Source organism: Microcaecilia unicolor, chromosome 1 (assembly GCF_901765095.1).
Source record: "Microcaecilia unicolor chromosome 1, aMicUni1.1, whole genome shotgun sequence".
Taxonomy (NCBI): Eukaryota; Metazoa; Chordata; class Amphibia; order Gymnophiona; family Siphonopidae; genus Microcaecilia; species Microcaecilia unicolor.
The window spans coordinates 308,111,710-308,128,977 of NC_044031.1; the positions used below are offsets into that span (position 1 = coordinate 308,111,710).

The 17,268-nt window shown below is 46.6% G+C and overlaps 2 protein-coding genes across 2 annotated transcripts in view; one reads left to right on the forward strand and one right to left on the reverse strand.

Annotated features, from left to right (window-relative positions):
• Nucleotides 1-15,856, reverse strand: part of ANKRD54 (ankyrin repeat domain 54) — a 47,534-nt gene extending 31,678 nt beyond the window's left edge. Inside the window, exons 1-3 of the mRNA XM_030208138.1 lie at nt 15,503-15,856; nt 2,350-2,397; nt 858-956 (exon numbers count right to left, since the gene is read on the reverse strand). Coding sequence (XP_030063998.1) covers nt 858-956; nt 2,350-2,397; nt 15,503-15,827 — 472 coding nt within the window. The 5' untranslated portion in view covers nt 15,828-15,856. The remainder of the gene's footprint in view (nt 1-857; nt 957-2,349; nt 2,398-15,502) is intronic.
• Nucleotides 15,857-16,499: 643 nt separating this feature from the next.
• The window catches only part of EIF3L (eukaryotic translation initiation factor 3 subunit L), a 76,707-nt gene continuing 75,938 nt past the window's right edge, over nt 16,500-17,268 (forward strand). Inside the window, exon 1 of the mRNA XM_030208144.1 lies at nt 16,500-16,610. Coding sequence (XP_030064004.1) covers nt 16,581-16,610 — 30 coding nt within the window. The 5' untranslated portion in view covers nt 16,500-16,580. The remainder of the gene's footprint in view (nt 16,611-17,268) is intronic.

The window sequence follows — 17,268 nt, forward strand, 5'->3', positions numbered from 1 at the left end:
CTCTCCCTCTCACCAGGAATCAGCTTGTGCTCTGGATGGAAACTGTGCTCCTTCACTACAACAACAGCCCTCAAAAAGAATTTGAAGAATGACACAGACAATAAGTTATTTTAATCCAGGGACTCAGAGGGCCACAGGGTGGCTGGGTTAGTACCAACAAACTCCCCCAAAATGAACCAGATTAGTACCAGCAGGTTGGTGGTGGGCTAGCGCCATCTTTACCTTCGATGTATCCAGTATTATGATAACTAAATGCTAAAAACATGCTTCACATTTTAGTTAAGCTATTTCACTATGGAAATTCTTTATGTAATCTGACAGTTTTAATAGTTTAGAAACCCATCGTATTAATTTAAATGTACCCGATGATATGTTAAAATGTATGTTTTCAAAAAAGTTTATTTCCAATATAAAAAAATTGCTCTGTGGACTTCCTGGATCGAATGTAAGATCTGAGTAAGGAGCAAAGGATGATCCCTTCTTCACTTTTTTTTTTAGACTAAAGACTCCTTCTACTAAGGTAAGCTAATGGATTTAGTGCACGCTAAACGTTGGCACAGCTTAGAAAAAGAAGCCCTACAGATGAGGTGGGGAGGGGGGACAGAACACTCGGACACCCAGTCCTGACTGAGGAAGCAAAACTGGCTGGACCCTGGAGGACTAACCTTCCTATTTAAATAGTTTTTAAAATTCTACTACAAGTATACAAGTTTTCCAGTATATAAATTTCCTTCCTTATATTAACAGTATTTTTTTTTTTAAATAAATGGCATTACTTTTATCCCCACAAAGAAACTTAAGACGAAACAAGAGAAAACATTAATTTCCCTAGTCTCAAAGTCATTGGTCAAACTTACCAATTCTGTCATTGCCATTACAAGAGGCAAAGTGTAGTGCTGTCCGGCCTTTGTCATCAGCTGCACAAGGATCAGAACCGCCTTCTAGAAGTCGCTCAACTGTTACCAAGATAGATGGGAAATTGTTCACATTAGAGCTTCAGTACCACACACATACATCAGTTTATGTTCAAAAACCTCGTTTGTAACCATCTGCATGTATGTCCAGAAAACCTAGGGAGTTTCTCTATGTAGCAGACACACTGATGTGGCCTTTTTCACCAATGCAATATTTTCATAGCCCAGTATAACTTACTGGAAAAAAAAAAAAAAGATGCCAACTACCACTAACTTACAAATTCACTTAAAAAATCCATTTTTAAGAAAAAGTAAGGCATATTAGCTAAAAGCGCTGGCTTATTCTATAAAGCTATACATACCATGTGCTATACCAAGGTTTGACAAAATCTTAGATGCTAGGTTGTTGCCATGGCAGCTAGAAATGTCTCCCTGGTGCCCAGGATTTGTGTGTGGCTATTTCCATTGAAACAGGAACAGCTGGTCTGCAACACATGGCTGTCAGTGAGTTTGAGCAGGAACTGCTATACTGTTCTTGTAAGACTCAAATTCACCAAGAGCCATGCAGTACAAAGAAGAAACAGACCATAAGGTGAGGGATGGTGGGGGGGGGGGGAGGAAGCTTCAGATGACTGGAAGCATGGAAAGCAGAAATAGTGGGGGTGAGGTTTAAACTGCAAGGAATGGAGAAAGGAACCCATGGGCAAGAGAAGGGAAGAGAGACGAGATAGGGTGGAGAAATTGTGAGAGGAAGACTTTTTGGACAGAAGAGAATTTGAGAGAGTGCTGTGGATAGGTTGGGAAAGGGGCTGAAAGGCACTGCAGACAGGGTGGCTGGATAACGGCAAGAGAGACGGAGGTAAGGACTAAGTGAGAGACTGAAAAAAGAGAGCTTGGGGAAGGAAGACTGCTGGCCATGTGCTTTAGCCAGCAGTATTCAGTGGTGTATTAAGGGACCTAATTTAGTAAGCATTCTTCCTCGCATACTCAGAGGATGAGATTTACTAAAGTGTGGTATTGTGCATTAACCATGATAAACATAAAGGCATTTATTCAAAGCACTTAGACTTACAAAGATACATAGTAACCTATGGAACTTTGTAAGTCTAAGTGCTTTGAAAATAAGCCTCAATTGGTCTTATTCACTAATAAACATGCATGTTAATAAATCGTAGCCCAGAATGAGAAAATTCTCTTAATAAATTAGATCCTAAAGAAGGAGCTGTAATATTTCTAGGAGACAATTTCTTCACCTTCAGCTTTTTTAGAGGCTGATGTAGCATGGGGAGTTTGAAAGTACTCTCAGCCACTGGCTCCTAGATTCTAAGATCATTTGTCAAGGCCTGTGCTATATTGTAAAATAGTATCAGCTGATGACACCAGCAAAACTAACTGGGCAACCTTACGCTAGTAAGCATGACACTCAGAATCTCACCTGTTTCCAAGTCATTTGCATTGGCTGCTTCTCGTAACCTTTTCAAAGCTGCAAATTAAAAAAAAAAACATATGAATACATTGTGACACGGACAAAAAGGAAGAAAGGGTGATGGGTTCTTGAGAGAAATCACCAAAAAAACAAATGCAAGATCCCATAGGAAGGGGCAGCATAGAAAAACATTTCATGCTGAAGGAGATGCAAGTGCAGACATAACAGGCAAAGTATGAAAGAAAACAAAGAAAAAGTGGACACGAGGGAAGACTGAGTAACAGCCACATTAAGAAAAAGAAGATGACCTGGCACAAGTTCCAGTAAAACCCTTTTACATGAGCAAATCTAGGAGTGCAAGAAATCCAGTTTCTTTTTTCAAAACAGCGTTCTGAACAGGAGGCTTATACAATCATGCTATCTGTGTTTGTATCCTCATCACACCAAATTTTCAGGGCATGTCAGGTGAAAAGGGTCAACAGAAGACAGGCTAGGGTATTTTCCAAATCCCTGTTTTATGAATACATGTGAACAACCGTCATTCCCTAATAATTTTTTTGTTTGTTCACTTTACCACTCATTTCATCAACACCAAATTTTTACATATCAGAAGATGAACGAAAATCACGATGGGGTATTTTTGGGGAAATCTACACATTACGCAAATATAAGCAAATATAGTGCATCTTTTATCTTGTATCATTTTTCCCAGCAAGTAAAACACTCACATGTACAATAAAACCCTTCAACACATTTGCAACTTAATATACAGCTAAAAAGGAGGCCTACAGAGCTCTCCTCCCCTCTTCAGTAGCAGCTCTCTTTCTCGCTGCTGTCATCAGGCATTCTGTTTCCCTTCCAACACAAAACCTCCATCCTCAGCTACCAGTCAGCTACTACATTATACCATGGAACTAAAAACTGCAGCCGACCTCAAAGAACAGAAAAATACAACTGGTACAGGAAACGGCCCATGTAGCCCAGCGCTTGAAATAAGACCTCCATTAATTTAGGCGCTGGATACAGCATAACAGGCAGATTGATAAACATGACTTACCTATGAAGTATTCCTTTTCACTTTTATCACTATTTACTATAATACTTGGAAAAGAGACCTTTTGGTGTTGAGTGTTGATAAACACTTCTATAGAATCAATCACAATCACATCTAGAACAGTGGACATCATACAAGGACAGCTGTTTATTCTTATGAGTATCAACACAGCAAAACAACAAAAGAAATTGGTAACATTCAACACAGATTAGAGCTCTGGTGACTGCTTTGCAAAACATTTTACTTTTTATTTGATGTTCTGATGACATTCGTTCAAAACTGGCATCTTGCTTTTTGAGGAGGGATGAATTTCTTTTTTTCATCTTTTCACTTTTAAATTTGCTTAATGTAGAAAGTGGTAAAAGAGAACAACACATCTTCAGTCGAAAGGTGTTACTTATACTTTCTACTAGTAAAAAAAAGCCCGTTTCTGACACAAATGAAACAGGCGCTAGCAAGGTTTTCCTCGGAGTATATATGTTTGAGAGAGTGTGTGTGAGAGTGACTCTTTGAGAAAGAGTGAATGTGCGAGTGTGTGACAGAGAGGTTTTTTTTGTGTGTTTGTTTTGTGGCGGGAGGGGGGGTTGGAGGCATGGATGGTGAAGTTGGAGGGGGTGGTGTTGGGCTTGTGTGTCAGAGAAAGAGAGACAGTCCAGCTTATTTTCGAAAGAGAAAAACGCCCAAATTCCGACCTAAATCGGAAGATGGACATCTTTCTCTTGTGGGTGCCCAAATCGGTATAATCGAAAGCCGATTTTGGGCGTTTCCAACTGCACTCCGTTGCGGGAACGCATAAAGTTGACGGGGGCGTGTTCGAGGCATGGTGAAGGCGGGACTGGGGCGCGGTTATCGACTGAGGAGAGATGGGCGCGCTTGGCCGATAATCGAAAAAATAAAGGCGTTTTTAGCCAGAATTTAGGACACTTTTTCTGGACCCTGTTTTTTCACAAACAGGTCCCAAAAAAGTGCCCTAAATGACCAGATGACCAACGGAGGGAATCGGGGATGACCTCCCCTGACTCCCCCAGTCGTCACTAACCCCCTCCCACCAAAAAAACCCGAACTTTAAACACTTTTTTTTCCAGCCTCTATGCCAGCTTCAATGACAGCAGTATGCAGGTCCCCCGAGCAAATTTAGTTTAGTTGGTGCTGCCCGGACCCATGCAGAGAGCAAAAATCGGAAGAAAAAAACAACAACATGCAAGTGCAGTTGGGGACGTCCAAATTAAAAAAATAGTAAAAGGGAGATTTGAACCAGCCACCTTCTGATTCCCAGGCCAGTGCTCTAAGCACTGCACCACATGAATCAGTTGTTTAGATGTCCTTCCCTTTCCATTAAGTCCCTCCACGTTTCTGTCAGCCAATCACAGCTCGTTTAGCTGACATCATGGATGGACTGGATGGACCACGCAGGTCTTTTTCTGCCGTCATCTACTATGTTAATATGAGGCATATTTTCAAAGCACTTAGCCTTCTAAAGTTCCATAGGTTTCTATGGAACTTTGGAAGGCTAAGTGCTTTGAAAATATGCCTCTATGTATCCATCTGGGAGGTCTGACTGAAAGCATTAAACCACTCCTGGATTTTGCAAATCTGCTGACAGTAATGTGTAACCTGTCAAAAATCATCCGTGTACCTGAAGATTAGCTGGTGGCCAATGTGATGCTGATTTTTAAAAAAGGTTCCAGGGGTGATACAGGAAATTACAGACCGGTAAACCTGACGTCAGTGCCAAGCAAGATAGCGGAAACTATTATAAAGAATAAAATTACGGAACACATAGACCAACATGGTTTAATGGGACAGAGTCAACATGGGTTCCATCAAGGGCAATCTTGCCTCACCAATTTGCTTCATTTTTTTGAAGGCATAAATAAACATGTGGATAAAGGTGAGCCGGTTGATGCAATGTATCTGGATTTTCAGAAGGCTTTATGACAAAGTTCCTCATGAAGGACTCCTGAGAAAATTAAAAAGTCATGGGATAGGAGGCAGTATCCTTCTGTGGATTAGGAATTGGTTATTGGACAAAAAACAGAGGGCAGGGATAAGGTAAAATTATGTATAATCATACCTGATAATTTTCTTTCCATTAATCATAGCTGACCAATCCATAGACTGGTGGGTTGTGTCCATCTACCAGCAGGTGGAGATAGAGAGCAAACTTTTGCCTCCCTATATGTGGTCATGTGCTGCCGGAAACTCCTCAGTATGTCGATATCAAAGCTCCATCCGCAGGACTCAGCACTTAGAGAATTACACCCACGAAGGGACACTCTGCCCAGCTCACCACCGCCGAAACGGGGGAGGGGAATTAACCCAGCTCATCCCCACACAAGTGGGGGAGGGGAATCCGTCCAGCTCATCCCCGCGGAGCGGGGGAGGGACACCACACCCGCCGATGCGGGGGGATCTGGCTTATCCTGCAACCGCAACCGCGGGAGGAGCTGACTGACCCTAACACCGCCGAAGCGGGAGGGGTACAAAGCTGCCCTACAGCCGCACGAAGCGGGAGGGAGTGCCGGCAGAATTTTAAGTCTCAATCCAGCCCCGTAAAATGGAGGGGAGAAGAATGCAGCAGCTCACTGTAACACAAACTCGTCTTAACTCTTGAAGAATCCAAGTGAAAAAATTTGAACACGAAGTCTTTCTGAAGTAACTGAAGACTAAACTTGAACCCGAAATGCAACCAGAATAAAAACAGTACAGATATCTGGGAGGGGCTATGGATTGATCAGCTATGATTAATGGAAAGAAAATTATCAGGTATGATTATACATAATTTTACCTTCCATATCATCAAGCTGATCAATCCATAGACTGGTGGGATGTACCGAAGCAGTACTCACCCAGGGCGGGACATTGAAATCCCTGACCTCAACACTGAAGCTCCAAACCGGGCCTCCGCCCGTGCAGCCACAGTCAAACGGTAATGCTTGGAGAATGTATGAGCCGAAGCCCAAGTTGCCGCCTTGCATATCTCTTCCAAGGAGACGGATCCGGCCTCTGCCATCGAGGCCGCCTGAGCTCTCGTGGAGTGAGCCTTCAGCTGGATAGGCGGCACCTTCCCCGCGGCCACATAAGCCGCTGCAATGGCTTCCTTGACCCATCTTGCCACTGTAGGCTTAGCAGCCTGCAGACCCTTACGAGGACCTGCAAACAGGACAAACAGATGATCCGATTTCCGGAAATCATTGGTCACGTCCAAGTATCTGATGATGACTCGTCTCACATCCAGATATTTGAGAGCAGAGTACTCCTCTGGGTAGTCCTCCCTACGAAAGGAAGGGAGACAGAGCTGCTGATTCACATGGAAGCGAGAAACAATCTTGGGCAGGAAGGAAGGCACTGTGCGAATAGTCACTCCTGCCTCAGTGAACTGCAGAAAAGGCTCTCGACATGAGAGCGCCTGGAGCTCGGAAACTCTTCTGGCTGAAGTGATAGCCACCAAAAAGACTGCTTTCAACGTCAGGTCTTTCAGAGATGCCCTCGACAAGGGTTCAAAAGGCGGCTTCTGCAATGCTCTTAGTACCAGGTTGAGATTCCACGCAGGCACCACTGAGTGCAGAGGAGGGCGCAGGTGATTAACTCCCTTGAGAAAGCGCACCACATCTGGCTGCGAAGCCAGGGAAGCACCCTTCAGGCGGCCCCTGAAGCAAGCCAGAGCCGCTACCTGGACTTTAAGGGAACTGAGCGACAGGCCTTTCTCCAGACCTTCTTGCAGGAACGCCAACACTGAAGAAATTGGAGCAGTGAAGGGAGAAAGTGAGTCTGCTTCACACCACGCTGCAAAGATACGCCAAACCCTGGCGTAAGCAGTAGAAGTAGAGCGCTTCCTCGCTCTCAGCATAGTGGCGATGACCTTGTCTGAGAAGCCCTTCTTCCTCAGACGCTGCCGCTCAATAGCCAGGCCGTAAGACCAAAGGGGGAGGGATCCTTCATCACCACGGGACCCTGATGTAACAGGCCCTGCTCCACTGGCAGCCGCAGGGGATCGTCGACTGAGAGCCTGATCAAGTCCGCATACCAGGGACGCCTGGGCCAATCCGGACCCACCAGGATTACCCTGCCGGGATGCTTTGCCACCCGGTCTAGCACCCTGCCCAACATGGGCCAGGGCGGGAACACATAGAGAAGCTCTTGTGTCGGCCACTGTTGGAGAAGAGCATCTACTCCCAGGGATCGAGGGTCCCGTCCTCTGCTGAAAAAGCGCGGCACTTGGCAATTGGCCGATGACGCCATCAGATCTAGGCTCGGCTGGCCCCAGCGCTTCGTGATGTCCAAGAACGCCTGAGCAGATAGCTGCCACTCTCCGGGCTCCAAGGTATGGCGACTGAGAAAGTCCGCCTTGACATTCATGACTCCGCCAATGTGGGCCGCTGAAAGCTGCTCCAGGTTCGCTTCCGCCCACTGGCAAAGATTCATAGCCTCCTTGGCTAGAGGGGCGCTCTTGGTACCTCCCTGGCGGTTGACATAGGCCACAGCCGTGGCATTGTCCGACAGGACCCGTACAGGCTTCAACACCAGTACCGGGATGAACTCCAAAAGCGCCAACCGAATGGCTCTGAGTTCCAGGAGGTTGATAGACCACTTTGCCTCTGCAGGAGACCAGAGCCCCTGCGCTGTCCTTCCCAAGCAGTGGGCTCCCCAGCCCGACAACGAGGCGTCCGTCGTGACGACAATCCACTCTGGGGTCACCAGAGGCATTCCTGCAGACAACTTGTCTGTCTGCATCCACCAGCTCAGCGCCTTGCGCACTGCTGGGTCCAAGGGAAGGCGCACAGCATAATCCTCCGACATCGGAGTCCAGCGCTGCAGCAAAGAGTGTTGAAGTGGTCTCATATGAGCCCTGGCCCAGGGCACAACTTCCATCGTGGCCGTCATAGAGCCCAACAGCTGCACATAGTCCCAAGCCCGAAGGGGAGAGGCTACTAGGAACTGGTCCACCTGAGCCTGAAGTTTGACAATCCGATTGTCTGGCAGGAACACTCTGCCCACTTGGGTGTCGAATCGAACTCCCAGGTACTCCAGGGACTGAGTCGGGCGCAGCTGGCTCTTCTCCCAGTTGATGATCCATCCCAGGGAGCTCAAAAGAGCAACTACCCGGTCCACAGCTTTGCCGCACTCTGCATAAGAGGGGGCTCGGATCAACCAGTCGTCCAGATAAGGATGGACTTGTACCCCTTCCTTTCGTAGGAAGGCCGCGATGACCACCATTACTTTGGAAAAGGTCCGCGGAGCAGTAGCCAACCCGAAAGGGAGGGCTCTGAACTGGAAGTGTCGTCCCAGGACTGCAAAACGCAGAAAGTGTTGATGAGGAGGCCAGATGGGAATATGCAGGTACGCTTCCTTGATGTCCAAGGATGCCAGGAACTCTCCTGCCTTCACTGCCGCTATAACAGAGCGGAGAGTCTCCATGCGAAAGTGCCGCACTTTCAAGGCCCGATTGACCCCTTTGAGGTCGAGGATAGGCCGGACAGAACCTCCTTTCTTTGGTACCACAAAGTAAATGGAGTAACGTCCCTTGCCAAGCTGACTTTCTGGCACCGGAACAACCGCGCCCAGGCGGATCAGATTGTCCAAGGTCTGCTGCACTGCCACAGCTTTGACCGGAGACTTGCAGGGAGAGAGTACAAACCCGTCTTTTAAGGGTCGGCAGAACTCTAGTTTGTAGCCGTCTCTGATGACTTCCAGCACCCACGCGTCTGAAGTTATTGTGGTCCACTCGCCCAGAAACGAGGACAGCCGTCCTCCAATCTGCACTGGGGCGTGGACCAAGACCCCGTCATTGGGTACGAGACCCTGGGGGAGGACCGGACGGAGCCCCTCCGGGACGGCGGTCTCTGCGAAAGGAATGCTGCTTGGGGGAGAAATTCCTCTTGAAGGAAGAGGGGGCAGAGGAACCCGACTTGCCCGGGCGGTACCGACGGGCTTCCTGCAACCGTCCTCTGGAGGTACCGGGATGAGTACTAGCCCGAGCCCTGACCTCTGGTAATTTCTTGCCCTTAGACGTGCCGAGATCGGTCACGATTTTGTCCAGCTCGACCCCAAAGAGCAGCTTGCCTTTAAAAGGCAACCTAGCCAGGCGGGATTTAGAGGCGTGGTCAGCAGACCAATGTTTCAGCCAAAGCCACCGCCGCGCAGGGATTGTCTGAGCCATGCCTTTCGCTGAGGCCCTCAAGACATCATACAGCAAGTCTGCCAAATAGGCTAAGCCCGATTCCAGGGCCGGCCAATCAGCCCTCAAGGAATGATCCGAGGGGGAAGCCCGCTGCACCATAGTCAGGCACGCCCTGGCCACATAGGAGCCGCAAACTGAGGCCTGCAAACTTAAAGCAGCCGCCTCAAAGGACGACCTTAAGGCCGCCTCCAATCTTCTGTCTTGGGCGTCCTTTAGGGCCGTGCCACCTTCCACCGGCAACGCCGTTTTCTTAGTCACCGCAGTGATTAAACAATCCACGGTAGGCCACAGATAGGCCTCACGTTCACTCACAGCCAAAGGATAGAGGCGGGACATAGCCCTAGCCACTTTAAGGCTCGCTTCTGAGACATCCCATTGAGCCGAAATTAAGGTGTGCATGGCATCATGCACGTGGAAGGTTCTAGGCGGGCGCTTCGTCCCCAGCATAATGGCAGAGCCAACAGGGGCTGAGGGAGAGACGTCCTCCGGAGAGGAAATCTTCAAAGTGTCCATGGCCTGTAACAACAGGTTGGGCAAATCCTCTGGGCTAAAAAGCCGCGCTGCAGAGGGGTCATCCGCTCCATCCGAGCGGGGATCCGTCTCCTCCAAGGAATCCGCAAAGGACCGTTGGGAGACCTCAGACACGCTGCCCTCATCTACATCGGAGGAGACAAATTCCTCCAAGGCCTGGGAATCAACCCGAGTGCGTTTACCTCTGGGAACCTCAACCTCTTTCCAGACGAGGAAGCAGGGGCAGCGTTGTGCATGAGGAAGGCCTGATGCAGCAGCAAAACAAACTCGGGGGAGAAACCCCCCAGACTGTGCACTTCCGCAGCCTGGGCAACAGCCCTAGACGCACCCTCAACCGGCGCTCGCAATAGCGGGGGAGAGACATGCTGCGCATCCAAAATGGCGTCCGGCGCGAAACTCCGCGAAGGAGCCGCGCGGGAAGAACGGCTCTTAACTTTAGCCGCTTCTGTGCCGTCGCCCAAATTAAGGGCGTTCATGGCATTAATGTCTCCAACCTCAAGGGCGGCCCAAGAAGAAGCCGTCCGAGCCGCGTGGCCGGCCAAGATGGCGGAGGCGAGGAGCGGGGGATGGGCATTTATGGCGGGAAAAACCGCCACGCCGGAGGAAGGACCGGGACATTCATCGGTCACGAAACTGTCACCCAACAAGGGCGAATCAGGCTTTAAGACCCCCGCATCCCCTCTAGAAGCGCTCAAGCGACCCGGGGAGCGACCCTTTGCGCCCTCGCCCTCCGACGCCATATACCACGAGGAGAAGAATCGGGGAACCCCCTGCCCGCTATAAAAAGGTAAAAATTACCTGCTGTCCGCTCCGAGTTGTAACGACCTGGTGTCCCAGTGAGTAGCTGCAATAGACGCTTAAATAAACGTCGAAATAAACGCCTTTAAGGACGTTCAAAATTTTTTTTTTTTTTTAACGGAGCCAGCGGGAGGGGGGAGAAAAGGAGGGACCTGGCACCACCAGGTTTGCACTTGCTCAAAAGAGCCCTCAACCCCAGGCACTCAACAAAACCTAAAAATTAGGCTTGGAGGCCTAGCCAGAGCTGCTGCTGTGTGTGACCACCACCTGCTGAGATAGAGAACATACTGAGGAGTTTCCGGCAGCACATGACCACATATAGGGAGGCAAAAGTTTGCTCTCTATCTCCACCTGCTGGTAGATGGACACAACCCACCAGTCTATGGATTGATCAGCTTGATGATATGGAAATGGCCATTTTTCTCAATGGAGGACGGTGAAGAGTGGAGTGCCACAGGGATCTATACTGGGATTGGTGCTATTTAACATATTTATAAATGATCTGGAAAACAGGACAGCGAGTGAGGTAATTAAATTTGCAGATGACACAAAACTATTAAAAGTTGTCAAAACATGTGGACTGTGAAAAATTGCAGGAAGACCTTAGGAAACTGGAAGACTGGCATCCAAATGGCAGATGAAATTTAATGTTGACAAAGGCAAAGTTATGCGCATTGGGAAGAATAATTCGAATCAGTTACCTGATGCTAAGGTCCACCTTAGGAATCAGAACTCAAGAAAAATATCTAGGTGTTATTGTAGACAATACACTGAAATCTTCTGCCCAGTGTGCAGCAGTGGCCAAAAAAGCAAACAGGATGCTAGGAATTATTAGGAAAGAGATGCAAAATAAGACCAAGAATATTATAATTTCTCTATATCACTCCATGATGCAACATCACCTTTAGTATTGCATTCAATTCCAGTATCTAAAAAGTGATATAGCGGAATTAGAAAAATTTCAAAGAAGAGCAACCAAAATAATAAATTGGTGGAACTCCTCTCATATAAGGAAAGGCTAAAGAGGTTAGGGCTCTTCAGATTGGAAAAGAGATGGCTGAGGGGGGATATGATTGAGGTCTATACAATCCTGAGTGGTGTAGAACAGGTAGAAGTGAATTGATTTTTCACTCTTTCAAAAAGTACAAAGACTAGGGACACTCAATGAAATTACATGGAAATACTTTTAACACAAATAGGAGGAATTATTTTTTCACTAAAGGAATAGTTGAGCTCTGGAACTTGCTGCTGGAGGATGTGGTTAAAACGGTTAGCATGTTTACAAAAAGGTTTGGACAAGTTCCTGGAGGAAAAGTCTGCTATTGAGATGGACATGGGGAAAGCCACTCCTTGCCCCAGAATTGGCAGCATGGAATGTTGCTACTAATTGGATTTCTGCAGGGTACTTGTGACTTGGATTGTCCAGTGTTGGAAACAGGATACTGGGCTAGATGGACTATTGGTCTGACCCAGTATGGCTATTCTTATGTTAAGAGTTCTGTTAATCTGTTTTCCTCCTCTTCACTCCTGTTTCAGTGTCTATATACAGAACACCAAACAAACAAAAGTACTTGCCAAAATCTCAGCCCTTTTAGCATAGCTTCAGAATAAAACCTTTGTTTCGTTAATTCATCTTCAATCTTACATTTTCCACTTTAAATCTGTATTTTTTTTCTTAATTTTTTGTTTCATCTAGGGAGAGTAGATGGCATGGATGGGCAGACTGGATAGGCCATATGGTCTTTATGTGCCTTCATTTTTCTGTTTCTATGTTTACTCAACTGAGTTGTTACAAGAGCAGCAAAACTCTTCAAGGACTCCAAAACAAACATCTTAAAGGATTTAGCTTTATAGCTAAATCCCTCAGAGGATCTGTACATTTGTAACCTCCAAGATCTTGCAGAACTTTCCTGGAAATTTAGATGAAATGATTCTCAAATGCAGAAAATACAGAGATTATGGTTTACTGTACTTGCTATACCGCCATACCTAACTGGTGGATCACAATGGTTCATATTTTAGAAATAAAAACAAAAAAATAGGAGGAAAGGAACAACAATATCATTGGATAGGAAAGAAACGGTTATACTATATGCACTCAAGAATCAGGGAAGGGAGAACAGGTTTTCTGTAAAGAAAGAAAAATAAAAAGAAGCCACGCACATGCAGGGCAAAATTGTTAAGAGACTTGGAAGTTAAAACAGACTAGAATTCTGCATACGTAACTTTTCACAGGCATTCCCAGGGGGGAAATGGGCTTTATAAAACTAGGCAGAGAAAAGAAGAGTGAGAATGACCACACTAATGAACCAGAATGGCAAATAGGAAGTCCTTTATTCAAATTGTGGATGTATAAACAAAAGCGTAGACCCAACACAGGCCGTGTTTCAGCTACAAAGCCTTCCTCGGTCGTCTTAATCCAGATACTGTATTGAAATCCAGGTTCCTATTTCTTGCCTTCAGCTGATATGCTGAGCATGTCTATATTGCAGTTTTGTTGTCATATGATCCCTAATGCAGGCACTGTGCACCGAAAGACGGCCCATATTGGGTCATTTATGTACAAGACTGATCTACATTGTGGAATAAAAGGACTTGTTCTGTTTTTGAAGGCTCTTGGTATTTTTGTGCTTTAGGTTTTCAGGATGGCCACAATGAATATACGTGATATAGATTTATAAACAGTGGAGGTAGTGAATGCAAATCTCTCTCATGTGGATTCCCTGAAAACCTGACTTGCAAGGTGTGCATTTATGCTTGCTATTTGACATGGTGTAAGCCGTTGTGCCTAACTGTTGGCATGTAAATGCTGAGTAGTAGTCTATAAAAGCCATTACACATCTAATTTTCGTTAAATAATTAGTTGGCACAACTTTAGAAGACCATTCTTGAACTAATTCCTTAATGCGTGCAAGTACTTTTCTTTGCAGTAGCTAAGCAGGAACATGCTGAGAAGGCCCCCAATAGTTAGCACACAGGCTTTAGTTTTGCACTTGCTTTACATTAAGGGGAAGGGAAGTTATCAATGTTGGCTACTATTAAGATATGTTTAGCATGAGTTAGTGGTACAAACACATCTTAAAGTTAGCCCACATTGGAAACTACGCCCCAAGTTTTGGTATTTAATACGAGGAAAATGTAAAACTTTACAACGTTTTACAAACCAGCTCCAAAGTGAAATACATACGGTATAATACAGTATCATCTTTACGCCGATGACTCTCAGATCTACCTCTCCACACCAGAAATCTCAGCAAGCATCCAGGCCAAAGTTTCAGCCTGCCTGTCCGACAATGCTGCCTGGATGTCTCACCGCCACCTGAAGCTAAATATGACCAAAACTGAGCTTCTTATCTTTCCACCTAAACCGACCTCTACTCTCCCCCCATTCTCTATATCTGTGGATAATATGCGCATCCTTCCCATCTCATCAGCACGTAACCTTGGGGTCATCTTTGACTCCTCCCTCTCCTCTTCACATATTCAACAGACTGCTAAAACCTGTCGTTTCTTCCTCTATAACATCACCAAAATTCACCCTTTCCTTTCTGAGTACCCTCATCCACACTCTTATCACCTACTACTACTTAACATTTCTAAAGCGCTACTAGGGTTACGCAGCGCTGTACAGTTTAACAAAGAAGGCCAGTCCCTGCTCAAAGGAGCTTACAATCTAACCTCCCGCTTAGACTACTGCAACTTGCTTCTCACAGGTCTCCCACTGAGCCATCTCTTTCCTCTTCAATCTGTTCAAAATTAGGCTTCACACCTAATATTCAATCAAAGTCTTTATGCTCATATTAGCTCTCTCCTCAAGTCACTTCATTGGCTCCCTATCCGTTTCCGCATACAGTTCAAACTCCTCTTACTGACTTACAAATGCATTCACTCTGCAGCTCCTCAGTACCTCTCCACTCTCATCTCTCCCTACACTCCTTCTTGGGAACTCCGTTCACTAGGGTAAATCTCTCTTATCTGCACCCTTCTCCTCCACCACTAACTTCGTGCCTTCTATCTTGCCGCACCATATGCCTGGAATAGACTTCCTGAGCCAGTACGTCAAGCCTCATCTCTGGCCGTCTTCAAATCTAAGCTAAAAACCCACCTTTTCGATGCTGCTTTCAACTCCTAACCCCTACTCACCTTTTCATCCTCCATTCAACTGTCCCTTATCTCTGATATGTCCTGTCGGTCCTAATTAGATTGTAAGCTCTATCAAGCAGGGACTGTCTCGCCACGTTCTAGTGCAGGGGTAGGCAACTCCGGTCCTCGAGAGCCTCAGGCAGGTCAGGTTTTCAGGATATCCACAATGAATATGCATGAGATAGATTTGCACACTATGGAGGCAGTGCTTGCAAATCTATCTCCTGCATATTCATTGTGGATATCCTGAAAACCTGACCTGCCTGTGGCTCTCGATGACCGGAGTTGCCTACCCCTGTTCTAGTGTAAAGCGCTGCCTACGTCCGGTAGCGCTATAGAAATGATAAGTAGTAGTAGCAATACATAATTAAATTATTCAATTAAGGAAGATACAGGCAACACTGTAAAAGACACAACGGATACTGCTGCGAAGATAATACAGTAATATTACACACCGTACACATCCTTGCCTAGCAGGTTCAGGGTCCGGCGATACAACCTGGCGCTTCGCGACCGTCCCAGACTCACTCTCCTGCACATTCGCTGCATCAGGAGCGCCGCGGCAGGAGAGGGGGTGGAATCCCGCTCCCGGCCAGAGCTCCCGGTGCCACCTCCTAGCGGCTCCCGCTCCCACAACAAGTGAAGATAACGCAGGGGATCAGACTCGGCTGTCCCTGGTACCGTCGCCCCAGCACCGAGCCCGCAGCCACTGAACCCAGAAAACTGGAAGCCACCCCCAGCACCATCGGTTACACTGTCTTCGTCCATCCTGCCACCCATCACAAGCCCGCCCACGGGAAGAGGAGGTGCATCTTCCGGTAACCGTAGCAACAGACAGGGAAGCTGAAGCTGTCCAATCAGACAACTGTAAGCAACACACCTTAACCAACCACGATGGAAAAGACCGCAGATGCACTGTTAGAGACAATGAAGTGAGGGTGTCAAGGGGCAGAAACCATCAGAGAAGCACTTCTATTAGCCAATCAGAAGGACCGTGTAGAATTGACAGTTGCCAATCAAATGTGATTAATACGGGTGGGAGGGACTTCACTGGAATCGGTGAGGTGCTCTCCGAGGTTTGAGAAAGGAGAGACACAATGAGCCTATCTGACCGATTATGTAGGCTGACGTTTGCCGCCATACTTAGTGACCCAAAACATTCGCAGACGTGCTATTGAAAAACAGTAGCAAACGTATGAGGATTATATTTTATTAAACCTCCTTGGTTTTGCATTCCTTCTGTTAGGAGGGAGTTGGAGGGTTGGGGAGTTTTCGATGGTTTTGTTTTGGGTACACCAATATGACGGCTGCTGGGTGGGTGGGGGGGGGAGGGGGACCGGCTTCAACTTTTTGACGTCATGCCGTGTTTTATTAACCCTCTTTGCCTACTCCTTGCTGTATACGAACTTCAGACGTAAAGTTGCGTATATTATTTCGCGCCGTGTGAACTTGGAAGTTGCGTTTGTTTCGTGCGCCGGATCTTTCTTTGGTGGTTTCCGCCGGTCCGGCGTGTGTACACCTTAACCGCGCGGCATGTCTTACCCTAACGATGACTACGGGGAGGTAAGAATGTGGTAGTGCCCCGTTTCTTTGTATATAATAAGTTGATTGAATTTTGGGAGGAAGTTGAGTAAGTCAGTGCCAACATTTGTCGCGTAGCTAGAAAGAGGAAGATGGTGCGGGCTGTCCGGGTTCTGGGTAGGATGGGAGCGTCCTTATGTGTGGAGAAGGAGTAGGGGATCAAATGGATGACTACGAATAAAGACTCGCTGAATACCCTTGTGCCATAAAAAATGATGAGAAGAGGCAGGACAGGGTTTGAATTGTCTGAAAGTTTGGGGCAGAGCGAGCCCCTTAATTATTATTATTATTAGCATTTAATAAAGTATGACACTACACACATAGCGATCTTTCTAACAAACGTGTGGGATTGGAGGTACTAGAGCTAGATGCAGTGCTGACTGCACATAGTCTTAGTGTAGTCGGTTTATGCGCTTGTATAGCGAAATTCTGTGTTACATCAGCTAATTTTTGTCTCACTCTGTTTGCATTTATTTATTTGCTGCATTTATACCCCACATTTTCCCACCTATTTGCAGGCTTAATGTGGCTTGCAATATAATACAGCAACAATCACATTGATGGGATAAGGAAATCAGAATATAGATAACATAAGGTGCATGAGAATATCATGGCAATCATATTAACGGAATAACAATTT